At 44.2% G+C, this 27,675-nt stretch overlaps 2 protein-coding genes across 2 annotated transcripts in view; both read left to right on the top strand.

Moving 5' to 3' along the window:
- LOC116504622 (laminin subunit beta-4-like) overlaps positions 1 to 3,415 on the top strand; it is a 106,478-nt gene extending 103,063 nt beyond the window's left edge. Inside the window, exons 34-35 of the mRNA XM_032211766.1 lie at positions 748 to 895; positions 2,903 to 3,415. Of these exons, the coding sequence (XP_032067657.1) occupies positions 748 to 895; positions 2,903 to 3,036 (282 nt within the window). The 3' untranslated portion in view covers positions 3,037 to 3,415. The remainder of the gene's footprint in view (positions 1 to 747; positions 896 to 2,902) is intronic.
- A 13,781-nt stretch (positions 3,416 to 17,196) lies between these two features.
- LAMB2 (laminin subunit beta 2) overlaps positions 17,197 to 27,675 on the top strand; it is a 76,465-nt gene continuing 65,986 nt past the window's right edge. Inside the window, exon 1 of the mRNA XM_032212031.1 lies at positions 17,197 to 17,538. Coding sequence (XP_032067922.1) covers positions 17,481 to 17,538 — 58 coding nt within the window. The 5' untranslated portion in view covers positions 17,197 to 17,480. The remainder of the gene's footprint in view (positions 17,539 to 27,675) is intronic.

The raw sequence follows: 27,675 nt of genomic DNA, 5'->3' as shown, positions 1-27,675 counted from the left end.
GCGATATTGGGTGCACCGAGGTACACTCACGTGACACCTGTCCTCCGCGAGCTGCACTGGCTACCAATTTTTCTCCGGACGCAATTCAAGGTGTTGGTTATTACCTTTAAAGCCCTACATGACTTAGGGCCAGCGTACCTTCGAGACCGCCTACTGCCACATACCTCCCAGCGGCCAGTAAGTTCCCACAGATTGGGCCTCCTTCAGATGCCCTCAGCCAGACAGTGTTCGTTATGTGTCTTTTTTTTCTCTTTTTTGTAAGCCGCCTGGAGTCCTTCGGGATTGGGATATCCCGAAATTTTATAAATAAATAAATAAGTAAGACCCCCAATGAAAGAAGACTCCAAGACTTCAGATTCCTCAAAGCTCCATTTTATTAGAGATGTCATATTGGCACATCAGGGAAAACCCAAATCTGAAAGCTTCTAGGTTTCCCCCACCCAAATGAAAGTCCAAGCCCCTGCCCAGCACCCACATGTCCATCACGTGGTCCAATCGGGCACCATCCAAAACTGGAGATGGCTCCCAGTCACGCCACTCCAGGTGCAGGGTAGGGTGACCTTGACTCTCTGAGAAAGGAATGCTATTTTGATTATATCTACCCCACTCCATATAATCCCAGTTTCCAACAGCAATAATTGTGGCAGGCCTGAGGGCCCAAGACAAATGATGGCTTCCAGGCCTGACAGATTGATTGCCAACTTCTACCCATTTGCTCTGTGATGATGTTTTTCCCTTTGTGTCCAGGAGGTAGACGAGGTGAAGCAGAACTACCAGAAGCTGCAGGACGAATTGGGAAAACAGCCCAAGGACGTCCTGCTCAGGCTGAAAAATCTTAAGGAGGAAGCCCAGAACCTCCTAGATAAGGCCAACAGCAGCAAAAGAAAGCTGGAAGGTGAGAATGCAAGAGGAGAGTTTGGCTAAATCCCAACCTCATGTACCTTCTCTGATTATGCAAATATATTCAAAAAATAAACATTGGTGGTGATGATGGATATTTACTAACAGGTGGTATGGGAACAGAGTTACATTGTCCGGCACAAAGTCCACATTCTGTATAGAGAGGACCATTGGTTTGAAAGAGAGGTAAACACAGGTAGTCCTCAACTTATGGCCACAGTTGAGCCCAAAATTTATGTTGCTAAATGAGAAATTTGTTAAGTGAGTTTCCCCCCTCCTTTTTTTACAACTTTTCTTGCCACATGGGTTAAGTGAATCCCTGCAGCTGTTAAGTGAATAACATGGTTGTTAAGTGAATCTGGTTTCTCCATTGATTTTGCTTGTCAGAAAGTCGCAAAAGGGGATCATCTGACCCAGGTTGACACTTCAACCATCATAAATGTGAGTCAGTTGTCAAGCATCTGAATATAAATCACCATGACCATGGGGATGCTACAATCGTCTTAAGTGTGAAAAACAGCCCTAAGTCACTTTTTTCCAGTGTTGTTGTAACTCCAAACAGTCACTAAATGAACTCTTGTAAATCAAGGATTACCTGTAATCCATCTATGAACACCCCTCCCTCAACAGAGGGGGACAAGTAAGATACCACCTATTTCTAGTTTACAATGCAACCCTTGTGGCTGTTCCAAGAAGATTCCACAAACAATTACATCCTGATTCAGGTGACCCTGAGGATAAAGATAAACCCCCAAGTGGCCTCAGGAGGTCTCAGAGAGAATGCTAATGACCAGATGACTGCAAAGAAATACAATCTTTCCATTCCCCCCCACCCCCCTGCATCCTATCAGAATCTATCTTTCCATCACCACCCCATCCAATCTCAACTGTCAATACCTATCCTATCCCCCAGTGGTGGGTTCTGGATCCCGTCGCAACCGGTACGCTGCGACAGGGCTGGGCATCCACCATGTGCGCCCACCACCCGTGATGCTCCAGCTGCGCAGCAGAGCATCGCGCAGGCGCCGTACACTCCATGGGCGTGTGCAAATGGTCCGGTTGGGTCAAATACAGGTAAGGACGGCGGGCGGGTGGGTGGGCCCTCTGGAGCACTGTACTAGAATGGTACCTGGTGCTCCCAGCAGGTATCGGTACGCCTGTACCAAGGAGTACCGTCCGTAACCCACCACTGCTACCCCCCCCCCCAGTCTTCAGAAGTGATGAAGCTTCTTGGATGAGAAGCAAAATGTTTTCTTCTTCTTCCACAAGGGAAAAAACAACACTCCAGTTGCCTTTTGAAGAAAAAAGCACCTTTGAGACTACATAGTCCAGTGTGCCACTACCCCAGGCTAAACAACCCACTGAACAATAACAGATGATCATAAATATCCTGACTGTTTAAGGAGTTAGGGAACCTCGTTAAGCATGCCATGCGAACGTAACACAATAAGTTGCACAATGAAAATTGTCTTGCGGCTTTTAGGAAATACTCAAAATGCAAAGAAGCTAGGAATTCAAGGGAACTCTGACATGGAATACGGTTTGCAGGTTACTTTAGCAGATGCGGGGATATTTAAATTAATAATAGTGCAGCTATTCAAATCAAGGCAGGTTTTGTAAAAAAAAATAAGTTCAGGGCCATTATTATCACAAAAGTACTGCGTTTTGAAGTAGCAGTACGATCAGAATCCATCATTTCTTGGTTCATAATTGAACTGCTTGGCATTTTGATTCATACATCCACACTCCCCTTCTTAAAAGGGGGGGAAAAAAACCTTGCTATTTCAGGACAACATTTCCCAATCTGGGGCCTTTAGATGCGATGGAATTCCTGGTCTGCATCTTAGTGTAACCAAAGTTGCATCTTTGCCAAGCTGGATAGAAATTCTGGATGTTGCAGAAGTATAAATCCTATGATTCTGGAAGGCACCAGAGTAAAGAAAGTGTTCCATAGACTGCAATGTCTCAATTTTTTAAAAAAGAAATCTGTCTATTCTTTCAGAATTGGAGAAGCGCTTTGAGGACAATGAGAAAGAAATGACCAGCAAAACCACAAAACTGCAAGAGTTGGAGAAAACTGCACTGGGATTACTGCAATATATCCAAGACAAAGCCACTGCCTATGCTACCTGCTAAGGTCAAGGTTTCTGTGGACAGCCCTTTGGGTTGGCTTCCCGCCAGCTCTGGACACAACTATGGTATGGTGCTTTCTACTGATGTCAATAACTGGCTCTTAGAGATAAGACGTTGGCAGTAAATCCAGAATCTTAATGTAACCCAGATCATTTCATCCTCAACTGATTGTAGCACTTAAATCTACCTGGGATCAGGTGTTAATAGGATGATTCTACTGTGAATGTTTTGTAGAAACAATATGTCTAGTCTATGTTTTGACCCAGGATCCTGGAACATAGGCCAGTTTCTGAAGGTATCAGCTGGAGAGATAGAATATTTCCCCTGTAGACGTAGAATGGGAACCAGTTTGGTGTAGTGCAGGGGTCGGCAAGAGCCACAAAGGTCCTAACCGGACGCTCCCCGTTCAATTCTGGAGCCAACCGGAAGTTCAGTTCTCCAACCATAGAGTCTCCTCCTAGCGCGGCATCCTTTTTCCTCTGCTGACCAGAAGCCTGTTTCCCCACCACAGAGTCTCCTCCTAGCACTGTATCCTTTTTCCTCTACCTGTCCTAACTGAAAGCCCTGTCAATTGTAGAGCCAACCAGTGACAGGAAGCCGCAGCAGAGGGATGAAAGAGCCACATGCGGCTCCGGAGCTGCTGGTTGCCGACCCCTGGTGCAGAGGTTAATGCACTAGACTAGAAACCAGAAGATTATAAATTTTAGTCTTGCTTAAGGCATGAACCACTTAGGTGACCTTGGGCCAGTCACTCACTCTCTGCCCTAGAAAAGAGTTAGGAGCAAACCGCTTCTTCAATCTTGCCGAGAAAACAGCAGAGATTTATCCAGGCAGTTGCCACCAGTCAACCATGATTTGAAGGCCCCAAATTGTTATCCTAGTCATGGAAATACTTCCTTTTTCAACACCCTCTTCTTATCATTCACTATGCTATTTTCATTATGGTTTGGAAACAACCATAATTTCTGTATCACCCAGGCTGCCGATGTGAATGCCATAAAAGCTGAATTTCACTTACTGCCATTCCAGATTACTGATCTTTCCCGACATCTTTTTAATTATTGGTGTCCTTATTTTTTTAAAAAAGTAATGCACATATACTCAATAAACAATAATTTTCTAAGAGATTTTCCTATCCTGGTTCCCTCAATTCCCATAGCCATCAATTAGCAACTAGGTGTTGGTTACAGCAACACAGATGCAAACTCAAAATTAGAATAATTTTCCTGACTGTGACAACTGTTAAGCAGTGAAAGCCCTGCTGGAGTCAGGGTTGGACTAAAAGATCTCCATGATCATTTTCAACTTGCTATTGTATGATTTTAAGTCCAACACCGCTAGTTTGGAGAAGATTGCAGGCCATGACACAAAATTCACCTCCTATGAATACTTACTGAAGGTCTCCTGTATCCCACTCCAGATGATGAACTTCCAATAGTGAATTGTCAGTCATGATTATTTTAGGTTACCAATTGTAGCCATCAGCATACATTAATTTAAAAAAAAAAAAAGTGATGCTCATATGGCTTCTAGAATTCTTTCCAAGCCTTATTCTGGGTCTATTCTGGGTCACCTGACCAGGATAACTGGAGGCTTAAGAATAGAGCAGCTGTTATCTTATAGGGATAACAGAATAACAGAGTTGGAAGGGATCTTGGAGGTCTTCTAGTCCAACCCCCCGCTCAGGCAGGAAACCCTATATCATTTCAGACAAATGTTTGTCCAATCTCATCTTAAAAACTGCCAGTGTTGGAGCATTCACAACTTCTGGAGGCAAGTGGTTCCACTGATTAATTGCTCTGTCAGGAAATGTCTCCTTAGTTTTAGGTTGCTTCTCTCCTTGATTAGTTTCCATCCATGGCTTCTTGTCCTGCCTTCAGTTGCTTTGATGAATAGGTTGACACCCTCTCCCTTAGATATTGAAACACTGCTATCATGCCATACCAACTCCAGCAACTATTCTTTATATATTCTAGCCTCCAGTCCCCTAATGCATGTTTCTGAACTTTATTATTTTCCATCACATCTAACCCATTTTCTAAGTCCATTTTTCTTTTCTTGATTTCTCACCCTGCACACACACACACACCCTTAAATATCCAATTTGCATCAGTTTTGCTGATAGAAAGACACCCAAACCAACTAATAGGCAGGCATAATCCTAAATCCCTTTACATAATTTCTTTCCAACATTCTGTTGGGCTGGGAAGAATAAAAAAAGATTGAAATAAATTCATACCCCTTGTAACCTTAATAGTATTGCAAAATCTCCATTCCCATCCCACTCTGGGGCCAACCAGCGGTGGTATTTGCCGGCTCTCTGAACTACTCAAAATTTCTGCTACCGGTTCTCCAGAACCTGTCAGAACCTGCTGAATTTCACCCCTGCATTGAAGGCAATCTAGATTTCATGAGGTCTTTGCTTTTTCTTTCTTTTCACTTCCATCCATCATTCCACTTGATTCCCTCTGCCATTTTCTTTTAACCTATTTGCCTAGAGAAGGCTGTGTTTTAGGTAGATATTTAACCCAATATAGTATACCCTCCTCCATTTAATGTTTTTCTGTTACAGATGTAATTATCTGGAGATTTTTAAAAATGCCTCCCTACTCCTACGGGTTTTCCTAACTTAATGGAACTAGACGTCTGTGTTCTGAATTCTTCCCTGTTTTATTGGCCCAATGGGCCATCTCTAATTCAGCCGCAGGATGGAAAATGAGGGTGCCACCTCTAAAAAAGTAGAATTTTAAAATGTTCTTTCCTTGTAGTAATAAAGCCTTTGACCTTTCTGGTTTTCTGGTGTATATGTATATATCTGTGCCTCTTGATACACTAATCTTATTTATGTTTCAAGGAATTCCTGTGAACCTTGAATTCTGAAACTGCAGCTAGATATATTTCGGCTTTACCTTATCTACTTGCGATGGAAAGATCTTTGGGAATCCCCTTTTCTTTGCTGAGGCAATGTTTCCTGCCCTAGACTTTTAATGAAGACTTCCCTATCCTAGTGTTTTCCAAATATATTGGACTCGAACCTCCATTATTCTCAGCCAACATGGGGAGAAAATGTGCTGGGATAAATGAATAACTGGGTATCAGACAAAAAGCAAACACACTCTATGTCTTTTTCACACCAATATTAAATCTCTCTGCCTTTATCACTCCCACAGTATTCAGAGGAGGGATTAATAGCAGAAGCTAAACATGGTCTGTAAATAAAAAGAACGAACAGTGCTTCACTTATTTCCAGATAGAGGCAGGGTAGTCCTTGACTTACGACCACAATGGGAGTCAGAATTTCCATTACTAAGCAAGGCAGTATCGAAGTGATTTTACAACCTTTTTTGCCCCCGAGAAATGAATCCAGCTTCCCCCACTAATTTTGCTGCTCAGAAGTCATCTGGGAAGATCGCAAATGATAATCACATGTTCCTGGGATGTTGCCATCATTGTAAATGCATGCCGGTTGCCAAGCACCCAAATTCAGATCACAGATAGGACTGTGGGAATGCTTGTTGGGTTATACAGTAAATATGAGGATCGGTTGCAAGTCGCTTTTTTTCAGTGGCTGTTGTAATTTTGAATGGTTGCTAAACGAATGGTTGTAAATCAAGGACTACCTGTAAGAGAAAGAAAAAACAATGTGTTTTTGTGGTAGTTTCTCCCATAGTTGACTTATAAGCTAGAAAGGAAAAAGAGATGTGTTATAAGAAGTCTTCAATGCCATACAAAAGTCTAACACCCCCCCCCCCCCAATTAGGATACAGTGATACTTTTTCATCTGTTTCTCAACAGGTTGGATAAATTTGAGGCAAATGAAATCTGTCACCTAACCTGCATGGCAATGATTTGATTTTTCATACTCATTCATCTGTGCTCATACTTCGCTAAATTTTATCAATAAAAATGTGTTTTTATAATAAAAATACCTACAGCAATAACTACATCATAGGGATATATCCAGTATGTTGTTGCTTCAGTCTGTCACTATATTATTATTAATTATTAGAGAGAGACAGAGGGAGGGAAACAGAGCGAGAGAGAGTGAGAGAGAGAGAGAGGCAAAGGGGGAGAGAGAGGGAGAGAGACAGAGAGAAAGACAGACACAGACAGAGACAGACAGACACACACACACAAACACACAGAGACAGACAGACACACACACAGAGAGAGAAACAGAGACAGAGAGAGGCAGACAGACAGAAACAGAGAGCGAGAGAGAGAGCGAGGCAAAGGGGGGAGAGAGAGGGAGAGGGAAAGAGACAGACAGACAGACACACACACACACACACACACACAGACACACACACAGAGACAGAGAGAGACAGACAGACAGACACACACACACACACACACAGAGAGAGAGAGAGAGAGAGAGAGAGAGATGATTGATCAATTGATCAAAAGGAATTAGTTCTTATTTTCCAGCTAAGAAATACTGGCCAAGATTCTAAATGTTCCTAGTTCACAAAACAGATAAACAGCCTTTGTATCATGTAACCCTGAATTTGTTTTCCTCACAACACATAGCTGTATCTGGAAACGACTTGCCGAAATTCATGGAGCTTGGCAGATGAAGGGAAGTATCTACAGTATGTCTCCCGAAGCAATGCCTAAAGGCTTATTCCTAGATCGACACTAGAAACAAGATACATTCTATGACTGGAAATAAGATTTGCCCTTTTAGAATGAATCAGCTGATTGAAACAGGCAGGATCGCACCAGTCCAGACTGTTGGGTCCATTGGATGCGCAGTGCATGTTTTGACAAATAGCCCTTGGCTTTGGGTGGAGAAACTTTGTTGTGTTGTCCCTTCCCATCGTACAGCATCACAGCAGTAACAACCAGCACCGGCAGAACTTAATAGATGTTTTTCATTTTGTACCCTCCAAGGAGAAGGTCCTTTTCTGGAATCTTCGGTTGCCAGTATAAAGATCTCTCAAAAGTGGGAGGGGGGGGGACACTTCACGTAAAAAGGAGGGGGAGACACGCCTAACTTGCTTTAGAGAATTCAGAACTCCGCTCAGCTCTCTGCATGAAAAGCAGCAAGCTAGGAAAAGCACATTCCAGTCCGTCTGGAAGGCCAGCCCACTTTGTGCATGAGAAAAGCTGGAGCCTGCTCTCGCTCTCTCCTTAGCAGGGATGGGAGTCTGTCCACCCACTGCACGGAGGAGGCAGAAAAATGGGTACCTACTGTATTAAGGAATAGGCAGACATGCCACTGGCAAGTCAACTAGTACAGATTATATACTAGCCAGCCGTCTATGTGTGGAAGATCATTTAAAACCAGATTATACACCTATGGAACAGCTGTAGAAACTGAATTTTTGAGTTTGGAGCCATAGGAAGTGGAACTAAACTGACAAACTGGAATGCAGACAATCCCTTCTCTTTTTGAAACGCCAGGACAACATAACAACCTAGTTGTGGAAGAGTTTTGTTGTGCTTTATCTCTAACAACTGGAGCAGGTCCTCTCCCTGCACCTTGCTCTTCCCTTGCAGAGTCTGGAGGTGAAATTCAGAAATGGAGAGTTACATTTCTGAGAACATCCGAGGAGGTCAGCTTAGGGAAAAAAAGGGAAATCAGCCCATCCCTCCCGCTTCCTGAGTGTTATTTTTCCTGTAGAAAAAAAAATGATTTTAATTCTTAGACATTTCCGATTCGGAGTTACATAGTCTTTGGAAAACTTACAGGCATGCTGTTTAGAGAATCAGAGCATAATGCGTGGACTTGATGGAAAAGAAAAATCATTTTCCCCACATTTGCAGCCATGCATGACACAAACATGTCCTTTTGTGACAGGAAACCATGATCTTATTCTCAACGCATACTAGCCTGTGAGTGAGATTTATTTATTTATTTAGTTTGTCACTCATGTACAAGATAACAGGAATAAGAATAAACAGGAATAAGAACACAGGAAATAGGTACAAATAAATGGGGACAGTAGGACAGGGACGTTAGGCATGCCGGTATGCTTATGCACCGCCCCTACTTACCTCTTAGGAATGGAGAGAGGTCAATAGTAGACAGTTTAAGGTTAAAGTTATGGGGGTTTGAGGATGTAACAACAGAATCAGGTAGTGCATTCCAGGCATAGATCACTCTGTTGCTGAAGTCGTATTTTCTACGATTGAGTTTGGAGCGGTTTACCTTGAGTTTGTATCTATTGTGTGCTCCTTGCAATTGAAGTTGAAGTAGTCATTGGCAGATAGGACGTTGTAGCAGACAATTTTGTGTACTACACTAGGTCAGACCATAGTTCTAGGTTGTCCAAGCCCAAAATATATCCTTGGCCAAATGAATAACTAACTACCCAATTCTAGAATGGAGATTTACCAGCCCTTAAATTTAATGTCTTCTTCATGTGGTTTTCTTAAATTCCTGATTATCCTTACAATTTAATTTTTTAAGTATATATCCAGATTGTTCCTTGGCCAAACTCTCCGAGAATCGGAGATAAGAAAGATCTGAAAAATACTGTAGATTGTTGCATTTCAGGACAGGTTATGATGACAAATAGGCCTTCTTACTATGGTACCATTAAGAAGGAAAATCATTTTTTTCTTAGTATATGTTGAGCATCTTATACAATCTTAGATAACCGAGTCTTTTAAAAAAAAGCAAAGATACATTCTTACACATGTCAAAGAAAAATTTGCTGTTCATATAAGGATGTGTCCCCTTCCCTTGTAAGTCTGCGCTCACCACTTTGCAATTATGTTTAAAACAATTTTAAAGTACCATAAAACTCTGTAAAATGACATTTAGAGGCTTCAATGAGGCTTTTAGTTGTCTGCCATAATAACAATACTCCGAGGAAGACATTTTTAAATCCTCACTATGGAAACAAAATACTGGAATAGAATAGAGAAATCCAGCAATATTTCATGAACATTCATATGGGTTGAGAACAGCCCATATCAAACTGTTACGAGCAACAGTTCTCAGTTCTATAAATTGAATTGCTATATGGTTGTACCATAGCTAAAATTAATATCCACGTTCTGGGGTAGCATTAATCATTACGGACATTACACTGAGAAGTTTATGTTCATGTCTAATTTGTAAACTTCCCAGAAATAACTGGCTGCGATTAAAAGCAAAATGGCAGTCTTATTTATCCAGGAGGGTTGGTTGAATTTGTTGAGACCCGTCAAAAGCATGAACGTCATAAGCGCACCGACAACACCGCAGCGCTAAAACCGCGATTTCAAAAGCACGCCGACAACAGCACGCCGACAACAGCGTGCCGACAGAAGCACGATTTCATTTAAGGTAAGATTTACCGTTAGGTTTAGGGTTAGGTTTAGGGTTAGGCTGAGGGTTAGGTTGAGGGTTACGTTACAGCGCGCTTCTGTCGGCGCGCTTTTGTTGGCGCGCTTTAGGGCTAATTAGTCGCTCATTCGTCGTGCGGTTTTGTCACCGCGCTTTAGACACCGCGGTTTAGTCAGGCGCGCTTTTGTTGTGCGCGCATTTGTGGTGGAACTGAATTTGTGTGTCCTACTAATTGGAGTCTCATCATTGTGTGGCTAAAAGAGCAGTTCCAGACAAACCATGGCTTTCTTCCAAGCATGTGTACCTCCCCCCTCTTAAATCCATAAATTGCAAGTGGGATTGCAGCTGATTTTCCATGCTCTCTGGGTTATTGCACTTATTTTAGTGTGACTGTCTTACTGATTTTATTCTCCATCCGGGATAGTGACATGGGGCCTATAAATGAGAAAAAAAGAGCCTGACTAAGGATAGTCCTCAACCACTGGATCAGAATTTCCATTGGTAAGCACGACAGTTGTTAAATGAGTCACGCCTGATTGTATTGACCCATTTTGCTGCTGTTGTTAAGAGAATCACTGCAGTTGTTACGTGAATTATGCCATCGTTAAGTAAACCCGGCTTCCCGATGGAAAAGGTTGCAATCAGGTGACCCAAAGGATGCTGCAACCATCATAAATACATGCTGGTTGCCAAGTGCCCAAATTCTGATCATGTGACTGTAGGGATGCTACAATTGTGTAAGTGCGAGGAGGGTTTTAAGTCACTTTTTTTCAGTGCTGGTGTAACTTCAAACAGTCACTGAATGAATGGTTGTGAGTCGAGGACTAACTGTTCCTGAGTGTCAGTGGTGGGATCCTGCCAGTTTAACAAACTTGAACATTGGACACTATCTAACAAAATGAAATTCAATGGTGAAAAGAATAAGGTTCTATATTTAGGCAAGAAAACCGAAATGCACAGGTACGGTATAGGTGGTACCTTGCTCAATAGTAGTAGTAACTGTGAGAGGGACAACCATTTAAATAGGAGCCAGCTGTGGGCAGCAGCTGCCAAAAAAGCCAACACAGTTCTAGGCTACATAAACAGAGGGATAGAATCAAGATCACGTGTAGTATTAATACCATTTTATAATGCCTTGGTAAGGCCACACTTGGAATACTGCAGTCAGTTTTGGTCGCCACGATGTAGAAAAGATGTGGAGACTCTAGAAAGAGTGCAGAGAAGAGCAACAAAGATGATTAGGGGACTGGAGACTAAAACATAAAGAACGGTTGCAGGAACTGGGTACGTCTAGTTTAAGAGAAAGAAGGACTAGGGGAGACATGATAGCAGTCTTCTAATATCTCAGGGGTTGCCACAAAAAGAGGGAGTCAATCTATTCTCCAAAGCACCTGAGGGCAGAACAAGAAGCAATGGGGGGAAACTAATCAAGGGGAGAAGCAACTTAGAACTGAGGAGGAATTTCCTGACAGTTAGAACAATTAATCAGTGGAACAACTTGCCTCCAGAAGTTGTGAATGCCCCAACACTGGAAGCCTTTAAGAAGATGTTGGATAACCATTTGTCTGAAACGGTATAGGGTTTCCTGCCTAGGCAGTGGGTTGGACTAGAAGACCTCCAAGGTCCCTTCCAACTCTGCTATTATATTGTATTGCATTAACAACCAGGCTCGGTGATTGCGTGCTGTTCAGTGTACAAAGTTTTAACAAAACTTATCTTCCATGTTACTTCTGGGGAGTAACACAGCTGAGGAGCGACTGAATCAACTGAGAGGATATCGGTAAGTAAAGTGCAAGGGCGGGAGGCCAAACCCATCTGATCATCGGAACGAAACGGTTCACTCCCCAGTTGATCATTGGAGCTACCGGTTCGACCGAACCGATATGAAGCAGCTGAATCCCACCCCTGTGTGAGTGTTCCTTGTGAAAATATCAGTTATCATAAAGATCTGTTTGGTGTAAAACAGCCACTTCTTACTGATTTAAATCTCACCTGTTGCCACCCACAAAAGCCCCCCCCCCAAAAAATCTAACTGCATAATGTTCTTTTGAATCAGAAATGGCACCCTTCTGCTGAAGCAGTGTTTCAGAATACTTTAATACTTATAAACATATTGGCAGAAAATACTTAGCATTCATTACATTTTTAAAAAAGGATTATAAACTGCTACCCAATGCAAGGGTTATAAACAACGTGTCTCTATCGATTTTTGTTAGGTAAATCTACCTGATGTCTTTGGTCATATCTGCGGATCCTTTCCCAAAAATTTTGATTCGTGTGTGTGTGTGTGTGTGTGTGTGTGTATGTGTGTGTGTGGTTAAGACAACAATTCAGAAGAAAAGCAACACTAAGAGAATTACTAAGGTAAACGTTCTCCTTGCACATATGTGCTAGTTGTTCCCGACTCTAGGAGGCAGTGCTCAACTCTGTTTCTAAGCTGAAGAGCCAGTGCTGTCCGAAGACGTCTCCGTGGTCATGTGGCCGGCATGACTAAACACTGAAGGTGCACGGAACACTGTTACCTTCTCACCAAAGTTGGTCCCTATTTTTCTACTTGCATCTTTTACATGCTTTTGAACTGCTAGGTTGGCAGAAGCTGGGAAAAGTAATGGAAGCTCACTGCATTAAGCGGTACTAGGGATTCGAACCACCGAACTGCCAACGTTTTTGATCAACAAGCTCACTGTCTTACCTACTGAGCCACCACGTCTGTTCAGGAGGATTACTAATCAGATCAGAATAGAATCCCTTTTTTCACTTGTACATAACCATGGCACAAACACACCATTACACACGCAGCATTATGAAGAGCAGGTGGCAGCTGTCACAAAGATGCTTTGCACAATTTCATATTTCATATTGTGTGCTAGTTGCACCATGGATTGGGAGGACCTGCTCACTGTCACATCTTAGTCACCTCCTGGCTGGATTACTACAGTGAACGCTACCTCTGGCTGCCCTTGAAAACCATCGGGAGCTACAACTGCATTTGTTTGAAAGATTTATATAGCTTCCCATCTTACATATAAGATGTCTGTCCTACACACCTGAGTGGCCATGCTTTAGATCCTTTCATGAAACAATCCTATTTGATGGGACCCAAAAGGTGCGACATTTTCTGCTGTGCTTGTCTGTAAATCATTCCTGACCTCCTCAGGGATAGAGCTGCTGGCCTTCAAAAAGGCAGTCAAAACTTGACTTTTACTTCAGACTTTAGGGCTGAGATTATTGGGTTTCCCATCGAGAAAGGGATATAATTTGGATTTCCTGGTTGTCTGGATTTTAACAGAATTCTCATTTTATTTTATAATGTATATGCATCACTTAGAATCTTAAGTGTCCAGACTGGGCAAGTTTATCATGTTGCTATGACATGGTCCTAACTTTGTCCTCACACTATGACGTGAAATGCAGTAGAAATAAGAAGGGATTGGCAGTCCAAAAATGTGATGCTGGGGAGTTTTCTACCATCTTAAGAATAGATGTATAGTACAGCACTTCTGCTCAGCAGTGGGGGCAGACTCTAGGCCTAAACTCCAGAAAAATTGAGTGAACGCAGACATTTCACACTTAATTCTTCGTGTGGTATCCATCTGAGGAATATGTGTTTTTTTTTAACAATGGATACAAACTGATTCTCAAAGAATACAGCAATAGCACTAGCACCAGTGATGGGATTCAGCCAGCTTGTACCTATCCGGGAGAACCAGTTGTTAACTTTCTAAGCAGTTTGGAGAACCGGTTGTTGGAAGAAATCTCATTTGTTTTTTTAACACTTTACAGGGCTAATCCTGTAAGGAAGGCAGGAAGGAAGCAATCTGGTGTTGTTTCTAGCCTAATCTTTATTGCCCTGCTTACAGAAACTGCCTCTCCAGTTAACCCTTATTACATCGTAACAATTAAAGTGAAGTGCCCATTAACATGAGTGATGTTGCATTGGCCACACCCACCAGGTCACGACTACTGAGCCACGCCTACCAAGCTGGTCATTAGGGCAGAGAACCGGTTGTTAAATTATTTGAATCCCACCACTGACTAGCACTTAGACTTGGATACCATTTCATAGTGTTTTTCAGCATTCTCTAAGCAGTTTACAGAATCATCATTTTGCCCCAACAATCTGGTTTCTCACTTTACTGACCTCAAAAAGAAGGAAGGCTGAGTCAACCTTGAGCCCATCAGGATCGAACTTCTGGCAGTGGGTAGGGTTAGCCTGCAATACTGCACTCTAACCAGGAGTGAAATTCAGCAGGTTTTGGAGAACCGGTAGCAGGAATTTTGAGTAGTTCAGAGAACTGGCACATACCACTCTGGCTGGTCCCAGAGTGGGGTGGGAATGGAGATCTTGCAGTATCCTTCCCCTGGAATTGGTGGGAATGGAGATCTTGCAGTATCCTTCCCCTGGAATGGGGTGGGAGTGGAGATCTTGCAGTATCCTTACCCTGGAGTGGGGTGGGAATGGAGATATTGCAGTATCCTTCTCCTGCCACGCCCACCAAGTCACGCCCACAGAACCAGTAGTAAAAAAAATTGAATTTCACCACTGACTGTAACCACTGTGCCAATATAGTCCACCCATAGTTAAATTCCAGTTTCAATAGCCAGGTACCCCAAACATGGAAGTCCCATTGAGATACCATATCAAAGAACCAACAGATGGATACAGCCCCTCTATTCAGTGGCCTTGTACAACTTAGTCAAAGTGGTGTGACTTTTAAGAGTGGCTATTAATCTGTTGCAAAAAACAAAACAAAACCCCACAGCACTTTAAACACTGATTTATTTATTCTGAATGAGCTTTTGAAAGTAATGTAATCCATGCAAGCCCACAACAGAATAAATGTGTTAGTATTTGAACTGCCACAAGTTTATCTTTTCATGTTTAGAGAAGAAATCCTTTTGTGTTTGTACAATGCCTGCCACAAGCCAAGAAACCAGAGAAGATTTGGCTCACAATGTTATTCTTGAACCTGCTCCTTTTCTGAATTTTCTTAACCAAGCAACATTTTACCAACCAGCAAAGACCACCGTCCAACTTTTCAAAAACCTGCATCTTCACGATATGCCAATACAGGTAGTCCTTGACTTACGACCACAATTGAAACCAAAAATTCTGTTAAGTGAGACATTTGTTGAGTTTTGCCCCATTTTATGGCCTTTTTTGGCCACAATTGTTAACTGCAATTGATAAGCTAATAACATGGTTGTTAAGTGAATCTGGCTTCCTCATTGATTTTGCTTGTCAAAAAGTTACAAAACCTGTTCACATGATTTTGGGGCACAGCAATGGTCATAAGCAGGGGTGAAATTCAGCAGGTTCTGGAGAATCGGTAATGGAAATTTTGAGTAGTTCAGAGAACCCGCATATACCGTCTCTGGCTGGCCCCAGGAGTGGGGTGGGAATGGGGATTTTGCAGGATCCTCCCCCTGCTATGCCCACAAAGCCACACCCACAGAACCAGTAGTAAAAAAAAATTAAATTTCACCATTGCTCATAAGTATGAACCAGTTACCAAGCATCTGAATTTTGATTGCATGACCCTGTGGGCGCTGCAAAGGTTGCAATTGTGAAAAACGGTCATGTCACTTTTTTCAGTCCTGTCGTGACTTTGAATGGTCACTAAATGAACTGTTGTAAGTCGAGGACTACCTGTATCACAGTAATCCATTTGAGTTGCTTCTATTAATTTCAAGTAATTCCTTACAAACACCACTTCCTTTACTGTAACTATGCAGAAAGGCTAATTGTCACAAATGGCTTTAAAACACTACTGTCAAGGCCGCATTTTCCTATAGGCTAACTAGGCTTCAGCCTAGGGCCTCAAGATCAAGAGGGGCCTACATTCAAATTGTTAGCAAAATTAAAATTACACTATTCTAAAAACAGTGAACACTAAAACACTGAACCGAAAATAAGGAGAAATTCTACGCGTATGACTAATAAACAAACATAAAAATGTATTGATTAAGATCATTCCAGCGCCACGGCAGTTGGGGAGCCTATCCACGTTCCCGGCACTGGCGGTCGGGCGAGAGGCGCGGCCGCTCCCAGTAGCCACCCCGTCGACGCGGAGCCCACCAGCAGCCAGGCAGGTGAGGGCGAGGGGGCCGAGCCGGGCAGCTGAGTGCAGCAGGGGAGGCGGCTGGCCTCGCTGCCTTTGCCGCAGAGCAGAGCCCCCCTCTGTCGGGAGGCCAGCTATATATATTGATATATATTGATATATATCACAGTAATGATGTATTTTATTGTCTCTCATGTAATTTACAAACTTAAAAATGGGAGGTGAAAGAGCCTCGTAAGTGGAATAGCCTAGGGCCTCTTTTCATCTAAATCCGGCACTGACTACAGTACATTGAAAATTGCTGGCCAAATATATATACAATTCAGATATAATCATATGAGCACCCTGGATCTTCGGAAATAAAAACCCTCCCAGCCTGACAATTTGCTAAGTAAATGAGGTACACGTTTTGGAGATGCGAATAATAATTGACATGTCAGTATCCAGCCTGCTTCTCAAGACAGTGGTATCCATACCGTTTTCTGCTGGAAAACCTGCAGGGCGGGCGGTGGGAGGGAGAGAAAGATTTTAAATCGGCAAAGCTGTGTTGCTTTAAAAAAAATTAATTGCTGACACTGAACTTGAAGTAAGTATTTTCAGCCGCAAAGGGCTTAGCAGCACCTCCCCTGGCATGCAGCCAACAAATAAACAAACCCTCGGGGGTCCCGGCGGAGTTTTCCAAACTTAGGACGGTGCAGACCGAGTTTGCAAACGCGCGCGGGCCTCTTTTGCACTTTCGGGCACGCATATACCCCACCCCACCCCCCGGATCCCAGCAGAATCCGTCCCGCGCTTTTCCTACGGCCCTGTGGCTAACTTTTTCCGACCAAGTTTTAATGTTTGGAGCAGCCGTGAGGGCGGCGTGAAACGAGCTGCTATTTTATTTCCCCGCAGCGCGGGGGAAGGTGAGCGCCCGTGGGGGGGTGGGCAGCGGCTGCTGGTGGGACGCAGAAGGAAAAAAAAAACGGGTGACCCTGCAGAGGCGCCGCCTGGGCGAAGCGAAAGGCTGGGCCACCCTGCCCTGCCCTGCCCTCGGGATCTCCGCCTTGGGTTCCCCTTCCTAGCATCATCTTTTGGCTGCCGCCTGTGGATCAGCTCTTCTCGCCATGGCTCCGTCCAGGCCGACGGCACCGGGCATCAGAGTGTGGGCTTTCCTCCTGGCAGGTGAGTCTTCCTCGCGTCCACCTCTGCTCCCTCTCGGAGATGGGGGAACCGCCGCCGGCTTGGCCTGTCAAACCCCGCCGGACATGCCTGGTTGGTGGGAAGAGTTGGTTCCACATTGGAAGAGAGGAGGGTGCAAGCTCCGGATTATTGTTTGATTTGATGTGTCAATCGTTTACAAGATAATAAGTATAAGAATAAACATGAGTATGAATGAAATGGGGACCAATAAATGGGGACCGTAATACAGGGACGGTGGTGTGCTTATATATGCCCCTCTTAGGAATGGGATGAGGTCAATAGTAGACAGTCTAAGGTTAAAGTTATGGGGGTTTGAGGATGTAACAGTAGTCAGGTAGAGCATTCCAGGCATAGATCACTCTGTTGCTGAAGTCGTATTTTCTAAAATTGAGTTTGGAGCGGTTTACATTGAGTTTGTATCTGTTGCGTGCTCTTGTATTGTTGCAGTTGAAGCTGGAGTAGTCATTGGGTAGGATGTTGTAGTGGATAATTTTGTGTACTACACTTAAATCCGCCCCTAGGCGGTGTAGTTCTAGATTGTCTAAGCCCAAAATTTCAAGCATGGTGGTGTAGGGTATTCTAGCTAGGGAGGAGAGAGGAAGGAGCAGAGGCAAAAGCATTGGGGTGCAATAGTGCCAATGTGGTTTCAGGTTTTCGTTTTTCTTTCCTGGGGTTTTCAGGCCCCATTGAGTAGGGCCGAGGGGTCTCGGGGAGATATCTCCTGTCCTGTCCACAGGAAGGCATACCAAAGGGTTTTGAGTCCAGCTTTGGGGGTTTCAGTGTAGCAATCTGCTCCAAATAGTGTAGGTGTCTATGGGGGGGGGGGGGTTGAGATGCCAATAGGAGAGTGATCCCTCTATTTGGGGGATGAATAAAGGTGGGGGTGCCGCAACTATAGCCCTCAATTTACAATCCCAATTGAGCCCCAAATTTCTGTTGCTGAGGGAGAAATTTGTTAAATGAGTTTTGCCCCGTTTGGTGACTCCTTGCCACATTTGTTAAGTGAATCACTTCAGTTGTTAAGTTAGTAACATGGTTGTGACAACCATGTTACCAACGTAACATCCCCATTGACGTTGCTGGTCAGAAGGCCACAAAAGGGGGGAATCACATGACTCTGGGTAAAAAAAATGGTCTTAAGTCACTTTTTTTTCAGTGCTGTTGTAACTTCAAACAGTCAGCAAATAAATTTGTAAGTCAAGCATCTTCTAAGTCCTCAACCTTTCCTTCACCACGGACCCCTTTAAAATACCTTTTATGGCCACGGATCCCCAAAGACTTAATTCAAAATTTAAATCATAACATTTCTTCAAGCTTTTATGGACCCTTTGTGACAACATTGTGCCCCCCCCCCCCCCCCCGGGTATACAAGTCACAGATTGAGAACCATTATTCTAAGGCTGGGATTTAATGTTCTAGGTTCGGGATGGCCACTTTTACTCTGAATAGGCTAGCCTGCTTTCATATTGCGCAGAGGGCAGAAAATCAACAAGTAGCCCTTTCCAAATGCTGTGATATGAAAGCCCGACTGCCTGATTTCCCCCCTCTGCTCTGATAACCAGCATTTTGGTACTATGACTATTTGCACAGGAGAAACTCTCAAGGAGTGAGGGGGATATTGAAGTAAGTGCCGGACTGGAGATGCTGTTGCTGAGAGCCAAAGGGCTTGCATCATATCCTCTGTGAAGATAAATATCAAGAAGCACCGTCTGTCATAGGAGCAGGGAAGAAAGCCTCCCCTTACCTATAAATGGCACATGGCATGTAGATTTTTAATCCTGGATCGCCTTGATTCAGTCCTCGTATTAATAATTGGGAGAGACTCATTTATGGTGCATTACCAGCGGGATCAGAGTTTTATACTTGTGAATGCGAGTTTATGGAAGGTTCCCTAACTGTAGTAACTTTTCTCGAGTCAAAATTTTGACTTCCAGACTACCTATCAATTCTGAGAGTTGTAATCCAGCTGTTATCCATTAAATAATCATGTTAGTTAGTTTACTTTATTGTTATTGTACATGGTACAATGAAATTAAATGCCGTCTTCATTGTACATTATAACTATAAAAATGAAAACACAAACATACATCCTTTACATTCTATAAAATTGAAATTGAAAACCTGATTTTGTACTATACCATAGAATTTAGTATGGTTACTGTCCTGGGATAGAAGTTGTTTTTCAGCCTATTCGTCCTTGTTTTGGAGGTGGGTCTATCGGCTACTTGTTTTCAATCTGTCAATCACTTTAACCTCCGTATCTTCGTATCTATCCCCCCCAGCCATGCCTTTGGAATCCACTTTGGAGTGTGTGGTCTGTGCATTCCTGATTTCTAACCAACCTTGGTTGTGGGGAAGCTTCACACCCATTTCCACCAGCTGGAGCCTTTGTTCCCGATTCCCTTTGAAGTTTTGGCTCCAGAGGATTTGAGGCTCGGGGAGTTGGCCGGCTGCCTGGAAGCAGCATCGCGATGCGAGAGGCTGGTGGGGAGATGGAAAGCTCCCACTTGCCGCACCTCCCTGGCAGCTGAGACGTCCCTGCTTGGAGGGGGGGACGGGGGACGGGATTTAGAAGAAGCAGGTGGATTGGAAGAATGCTTTGCATGCCATCCTGCAGGAACAGCCTGGGTAGGGTGGACAGAAAGTCATGCCCGTGGCATCCAGCGGGACCCCCCCACTCACACGATGGTGATCCCTGCTTGAGGCTGTGCCATCGCTTCCCCACCGCAGCCTCTTGAGAGGGCAGGCGTTCTCTGAAACTCAGCCATCGTTCACAAATACAACTCAGCCCCCACGTCCCTGGCCCAGGGCCAGGCTGGCCGGTCAACAGAGCCAATCCCCGCTAGGGTTATTTCTGGCAGTGCTGCAGCTTCCGCTCTCAGGCCTAAAGAAAGGGGAGGGGAGGGGAGCTTTGACATTTCTCTTTTCCAGCCCCACCCTTGCATTGAGCCATAGAAACAGGTGGAAGGATAAAGGATCTGGAAGAAGGAAGCCTTGGTCTGGAAGATCCGCTAGAATCCTTGTGTCTGTGTGAGGATCACCGAATAGCAGCTTCTCTGGGGCAGAGCATAGATAGATGGAGGATCGTGATGACAAAAAGCTACTGTCAGTTCTTGAATTTTCAGAGCATGTTGGAATCTGTCCTCCACCTTCTTCTCACTGTAACATCAAATAGTCTTGAGCTTCGTTTCGCAGATGGGGAATGCGACTCACTCACTCACCCCAAACCAAATTGATTTAAATCCAGCTCTGGATTGATTACAGGTAGTCCTTGACCTCCAACAATTCATGTAGGGACCGTTTGAAGTTACAGCCTCATGGAAAGTGACGGCGAAAATATAACCAGGTTTCACACAATGACTGTTGCAGCATCCCCACGATCGAAATTTGGGTCCATGACAACTGTTATTTACGGGTAGTCCTTGACTTATAACAGTTCATTTAGTGACTGTTCAAAGTTCCAAAGGCACTGAAAAATGTGACTTATGACCATTTTTCATAGTTACGACCTTTGCCGCGTCCCCATGATCATGTGATCACTATTCAGATGTTTGCCCCCCCCCCCATGGCCAAACGGGTCATAAATATTTATTTTCTGCGTCCCAGGATCATGTGATCTCCCTTTGCGCCCTTCTTACAAGCAAAGTCAACGGGGAACTCAGATTCACTTAACAACTAGGTTACTAACTTATCAACGGAAGTGATGCGCTTAATAACTGTGGCAAGAAAAGTCGTAAAATGGGGCAAAACTCAGTTAACAAATGTCTCACTTAACAACATAAATGTTGGGCTCAATTGTGATCGTAAGTCGAGGACTACCTGTAATTTATGACAGTTGCACTCTTCCGGGGTCATGTGATCACCATTTGTAACCTTTCCAGCCGGGTTCTGACAAGCAAAGTCAATGGGGAAAGTCAGATTCACTTAACAACAGCATGATTCATTTAACAACTATAGTGAATGACTTAACCACGGTGGCAAAAAAAGGTTGTAAAATTAACAACTATCTTGTTCAGCAATAGAAATTTTGGGCTCCATTGTGATAGTAAGTTGAGGACAACCTGTATTGCTTTCAAGTCAGTTTTGACTCCTGGAGATGGCCTGAACTAGTTCCAGCTGTTTTCTTGCAAATTTCAGTGGTTTTCCCTTGGCTTCTTCTCATTAATGGGTTTCACATTTTGTTACCACCGGTTCGCCATGCACATGCGCCTGGCCTTCCGTGCATGTGACCAGCCTCAAAAACATGCCTAAATAGGACAGCAATAGGATTTACGCTACTGATTCGGCTGAACCAGTCTGAACCAGCTGAAGACCACCTCTGCTTCTTCTTCCAAGAGCTGAGAGATTCTGACGGATCCAAAGTCACCCAGCTGACTTCTTGTTTAATGCGGGATTAGAATTCACCATCTCCCAATTTGTAGCTTGGTGCCTTAACTACCGCCCCAGTCTCTGGATGTTTATATATTTATTGCTTTTTTTTTTTAAGGAACATTTTGAGTGGCGCTCTTGTAAACTTTTATCCAAGGCAGTTTTTCAGTTCACATCTGCTTAAGACATAGAGTTTCAATTCATTGGAGTCTTGTATTAAAACCTCAGGCTTTCTTTCTAAAGATAAAATGAGGGGGAAGAGAACAATTTGAAAAGCATCTCTTAAATCCGAATAATAAACAGCCAGACTGAAGACCACCCTTGTTCTGTCTTCATGGAAGCCCAAAGCTTAGATGCAGTAGAATTTTTTTTTAAAAAAATTGTATTTGGAGGGAACTTTGGTTCGGAACAAAATGATTTGGCTCCTTCTTCTCCCTCTCTTCCCCCATTAGACTGAGAAAGACATCTCTGGTATGATGGTATGTGATGATGGATGTTATTTGGTGGGGGGTGGGGGGGTTAGGCGTATTTAAGTTAAAAACAAAACTTGACTGGGGGCCAAGTGCTATGGAATGCATAAGACTGTGGAGTGTTTGCCAATCGCTCCCTGTATATTGTCAAGAAAGAAGAAAAAAGTTAAAGCAGCACATCCAATAGAAAATAAATTGTATTTACAGGAAGACCCTGTAAAAAAAAATATTACAGTAAAACAGGTATTCTTTGCATAAACTATTTCTTCAGGAGTCCGGGGAAAAATACTTCTTTCCTGGTAAGAAATAGAATGCATTGAAGATGAGTTTTCTTTAATTTTGATATTACGCAGTCAATAAAACACTCTGGTTTCAGGGGAAAATAACATACACAGTTACCTGGAAATCATTTCCATTTAGCCTCCAGAAAATCACCGCTTGGTAAATATACAAAGAATTGAGCCATACATTTATTTATTTTTTGATTACATGTAGTGAATTTTGTTGAATTATTTAGCTCTACCTACTCTGCTGTTTTTATTGGTCTTCTTCTTTTACTTTCAGAGGTGGTGTTAGACTTCTAAACCAGGGGTGGGTTCTGGCAGGCACTACTGCTGGTTTGCTTGTGGGCTCGCATGCGCTTGATGCGCGCTCTGCACACATGTACATCGCAATAAAAAGTGTTCTGCACATGCGCAGAAGCAAAAAAAACCACCCAAGATGGCAGCGCCAGGAGAGCCAGTTTGGTGGCGTGGCAGCAGGCCTGGGTCGCTGCCAGTTCCAGCGACCCTGCCCGCCAAACTGGGCCGAACTAGTAGGAAGCCCCCCACTGTTCTAAATGGCTCACACCCTGGTCAGCACTTCTTTACCCTCCTACCATCGGGAAGGAGATATAGAAGCATAGCCAGCCACACAAACAGGCTGAAGAACAGTTTTTATCCATGGGCCATCAGACTCCTGAAAGCGAAAGAATATCATAACTAAGTAGTACTGTGGACTTGCAGAGCCGGCACAACATGTAACATGTTCACACTGGTGCAATGGGATTCGGTGTTTGTTAATATGATTTATTGGGTTACGGATATTTTTTCTTTTTGACTACGCTGTAAGTTGTATTGTCTTGCGGGGGGGGGGGGGTGCACTGAGATAGCTCAACCAATCTCATTGTATATATGTTGTGCACTGACAATAAAGAATTATTATTAAATCCTTCCTTTTCTTCAGACACCTAGTTTAAATGCCCCAGGGTGTGCCACTTCCACAGCAAAGGGGAAACACAATGGTCCTTGACTTGTGACCGTAATGGAGCCTGGCAATTATGGCCATAAATCCGAATAGCATGTTATCACACAAATGATTCAGTTTTACATCCTTGTTTTCTGATGATCATTAATTGAATGCCCTGGTCGCTAACCAAACCCATCATTAGCCGTGGAGCGTTTTTAATGACAATTGGAAATAAATGTGTCCCCCCCCTTTTTTCCCCCAAAAACTTTGTAAATTGTGGTCACATAACTGCAAGATTCTGCAAATGACTGTAAATGCAGGCCAGTTGCCAAGTGTCCAAAAATGCAGTCATGTATCGAAAGGCGAAGGGGGGGGAGGCGGGATGGAGAGTATTTCATTTATTTCATTTATTAAATTTATAGCCCGCCCAATCCTGGAGGACTCCGGGCAGCTTACAACAAAGAAAAAAAAGAAAAAAGAAGAAAAGCAAAAAAACATAAAAGATAGTTTAAAATTCACAACACACATACGTTTTAATTGGGGCTGGCCCTTAACACTAAGGTCAACAGCCCCAGGCCTGCCAGAACGGCCAGGTTTTAAGGGCTTTCCTGAAGGCCATGAGAGTGGGTAAGGTCTGGACCTCTGGGGGTAGCTGATTCTACAGGGTCGGAGCAGCCACAGAGAAGGCTCTCCTCCGGAGGCCCGCCAGCCGACACTGTCAGGCTGACAGTATCCGAAGGAGGCCCACCCTGTGGGATCTTATCAGCCATTGGGAGGTGTGTGGCAGTAGGCGGTCTCGCAGATAGACTGGTCCTAAGCCATGTAGGGCTTTAAAGGTAATAACCAACACCTTGAATTGCATCCGGAGACCAATTGGCAGCCAGTGCAGCTCGCGGAAGACAGGTGTAATATGGGTGTATCTCGGTACACCCAATATCGCTCCCGCGGCTGCATTCTGGACTAGCTGTAGTCTCCGAACGCTTTTCAAGGTTAGCCCCATGTAGAGCGCATTGCAATAATCGAGCCTTGAGGTAACAAGGACCTGAGTGACAGTTTGAAGTGCCCCCCTGGCCAAGTAAGGCCGCAATTGGTGTAGCAGGCGAACCTGGGCAAAGGCCCCCCTGGTCACAGCCGACAGATGGTGTTCCAGTGTCAGCTGTGAATCCAGGAGGACCCCCAAATTGCGGGCCCTCTCTGAGGGGTGTAAATTTTCACCTCCCAGGATCAAGGACGGACTGTCTGAACTGTCCTTCGGGGGCAACATCCCAAGTCACTCAGTCTTATCGGGATTAAGTACCAATTTGTTCATCCCCATCCAGATCCTGACAGCTTCCAGGCATCGGCACATCACGTCTGCCGCTACACTGAGCTGGCACAAGGCAGATAGATACAATTATGTATCATCTGCATATTGATGGTACTTTATCCCGTGCCGTCGTATGATCTCACCCAGCGGCTTCATGTAGATGTTGAATAGGAGGGGGGACAGGACCGAACCCTGTGGCACCCCACATTTGAGGGGCCTAGAGGTCGACCTCTGTCCCCCGACCAACACCGACTGCGACCTACCGGAGAGGTAAGAGGAGAACCACCGTAAAACGGTGCCTTTCACTCCCACCTCCTTCAGACGTCGTAGAAGGATACCATGGTCGATGGTATCGAAAGCTGCTGAGAGGTCAAGAAGCACCAGGATATAGAAGTGCTCTCTATCCCTAGCCCGCCAGAGATAATCGATCAGTGTGACCAAAGCGGTTTCAGTGCTGTACCCAGGCCTGAAACCAGACTGAAAGGAATCCAGATAATCCGCTTCATTCAAGGTCCGTCGGAGTTGAAGCGCCACCACCTTCTCAACAACTTTCCCTAGAAAAGGAAGGTTGGAGACAGGACGGTAGTTTTTCAGGACGGGTGGATCCAGGGAAGGCTTCTTGAGGAGGGGTCTCACCACCGCTTCCTTTAGTGGTTGCGGGAAAGACCCCTCCTGCAAAGATGCGTTGGTAATCGCCTGGAGCCAGCCTCGTGTCACCTCCCTGCTGGTCGAGACCAGCCAGGAGGGGCAAGGGTCCAGTAAGCAGGTGGAGGCGCTCATCGCTCCCATGGCCTTGTCCACTTCCTAAGGGGTGACAAGTTGTAACTTTGAACAGTTACAACTGTTGAGGACTGCCTGTGTAGCAATTTTCCACTTTGTTCCCATGATGTTTTCTGCGTCTTCTGCCCAACTTTAAGCTTAATTTATTTTTAGCTATAGAGATAATATTAAAAGGGGAAAAAATTCCCTTATTCCCACACCATCCAGTGCTAGCTTTATGATGTGGAAAAATGGTTAGGTTTTACCAGCCTTCACATGGGAGCCAAAGTTAGGTGTTCAACGGTGGGAAACAGGAGAAAACAGGCTGGGTTTTCAAGTTGAACGTGACCACGATTTTGTGGTCACTTCTGGTCATTTTCTGAATGGTGCCATTCTGCTTTTTGCTCCCTAAAGAGCTGGACATAGATAGCTCTTTCAGGAAACTACTAGGAGTCTGGAATAACATAACAGTGAAATAGTATGCTAGGTGAAATAATGTAGCTATATAGTGCTATTGCCAGCTCGGGCCTTCACTGTGCCTCAGCTCTTAACAGGAAGGAATCTGCAGATCAGTGATTGGGGACTGGAGGCTAAAACATATGAAGAATGGTTGCTGGAACTGGGTATGTCTAGTTTAATGAAAAGAAGAACTAGGGGAGACATGATAGCAGGGTTCGACTATCTCAGGGGTTGCCACAAAGAAGAGGGAGTCAAATTATTCTCCAAAGCACCTGAGGGTAGAACAAGAAGCAATGGGTGGAAACTAATCAAGGAGAGAAGCAACTTAGGACTGAGGAGGAATTTCCTGACAGTTAGAACAATTAATCAGTGGAATAGCTTGCCTCCAGAAGTTGTGAATGCCCCAACACTGGAAGCCTTTAAGAAGAGATTGGATCACAATTTGTCTGAAATGGTATAGGGTTTCCTGTCTAAGCAAGGGGTTGGACTAGAAGACCTCCAAGGTCCCTTCCAACTCTGCTATTGTATTGTATTAGCAACTACAGCAGAGGTGTTATTCAGCAGGTTCTGACCAGTTCTGGAGAACCGGTGGTGGAAATTTTGAGTAGTTTGGAGAGCCGGTAAATGCCACCTCTGCCTGGCCCCGCCTCCATCTATTCTCTGCCTCCAGAGTCCCAGCTGATCGGGAGGAAATGGAGGTTTTGCAGTATCCTTCCCCTGCCACGCCCACCAAGCTTCGCCCACAGAACCAATAGGAAAAAAAATTAAATCCCACCACTGGACTACAGGTAAATCTCAACTTACAACAGTTTGTTTAGTGTCCGTTCAAAGTTACAGTGGTACTGAAAAATGTGACTTATGGATGTTTCTGACAACCATTACAGCCTCCCCCCAGTCACATGAATGGAAATCGGACACTTGGCAACCGTCTCATATTTATGGCGGTTGCAATGTCCCGGGGTCATGTGATCCCGTTTTGCAACCTTCTGAGTAGCAAAGTCAATGGAGAAGCCAGAGTCAATTAACAACCGTGTTACTAACTTGACAACTGCAGTGATTCAATTAATAATTATGGCCAGAAAGGTCGTAAAATGGGTCAGAATTCACTTAGCAACTGTCTTGCTTAACAACAGAAATGGTGGGCTGAGGTGGGGTTGTAAGCTGAAGGCTACCTGCATATAGGGAAAGGAAATGAAGGGAAGGAGAGAGGAGAGGAGAAGAGAGGAGGAGAAGGGAAGGAGAGGAGAAGGAAGAGAAGGGAATTCCTGAATCTGTCCCCTCCTCTCAAATGTTTTCGGCAACTTCGTTCTATTAGTAGTGATACTTACTGTCAGCTTCTGCCTTGCTGTTGCTTCAGCTGTCATGAAACGGGGAGGGAGGGTTGGTATTTGGGAGGGGTAATTCGATGTGCTGGAGGAATGTTCTAGTATGTACCAGATGGTTGGATTGCGCATGCGTGAGTGCTTCCCGCCTGGACCAACGGCCTCGACATTCCATCTTCGTGATGTCTTTGAAGTTATCTCACACCTG

The sequence above is a fragment of the Thamnophis elegans genome, chromosome 2 (assembly GCF_009769535.1).
Source record: "Thamnophis elegans isolate rThaEle1 chromosome 2, rThaEle1.pri, whole genome shotgun sequence".
Lineage (NCBI taxonomy): Eukaryota > Metazoa > Chordata > Lepidosauria > Squamata > Colubridae > Thamnophis > Thamnophis elegans.
The sequence above is the reverse complement of the archived record's forward strand: the minus strand, read 5'-3'. Positions and strand labels throughout refer to the sequence as shown.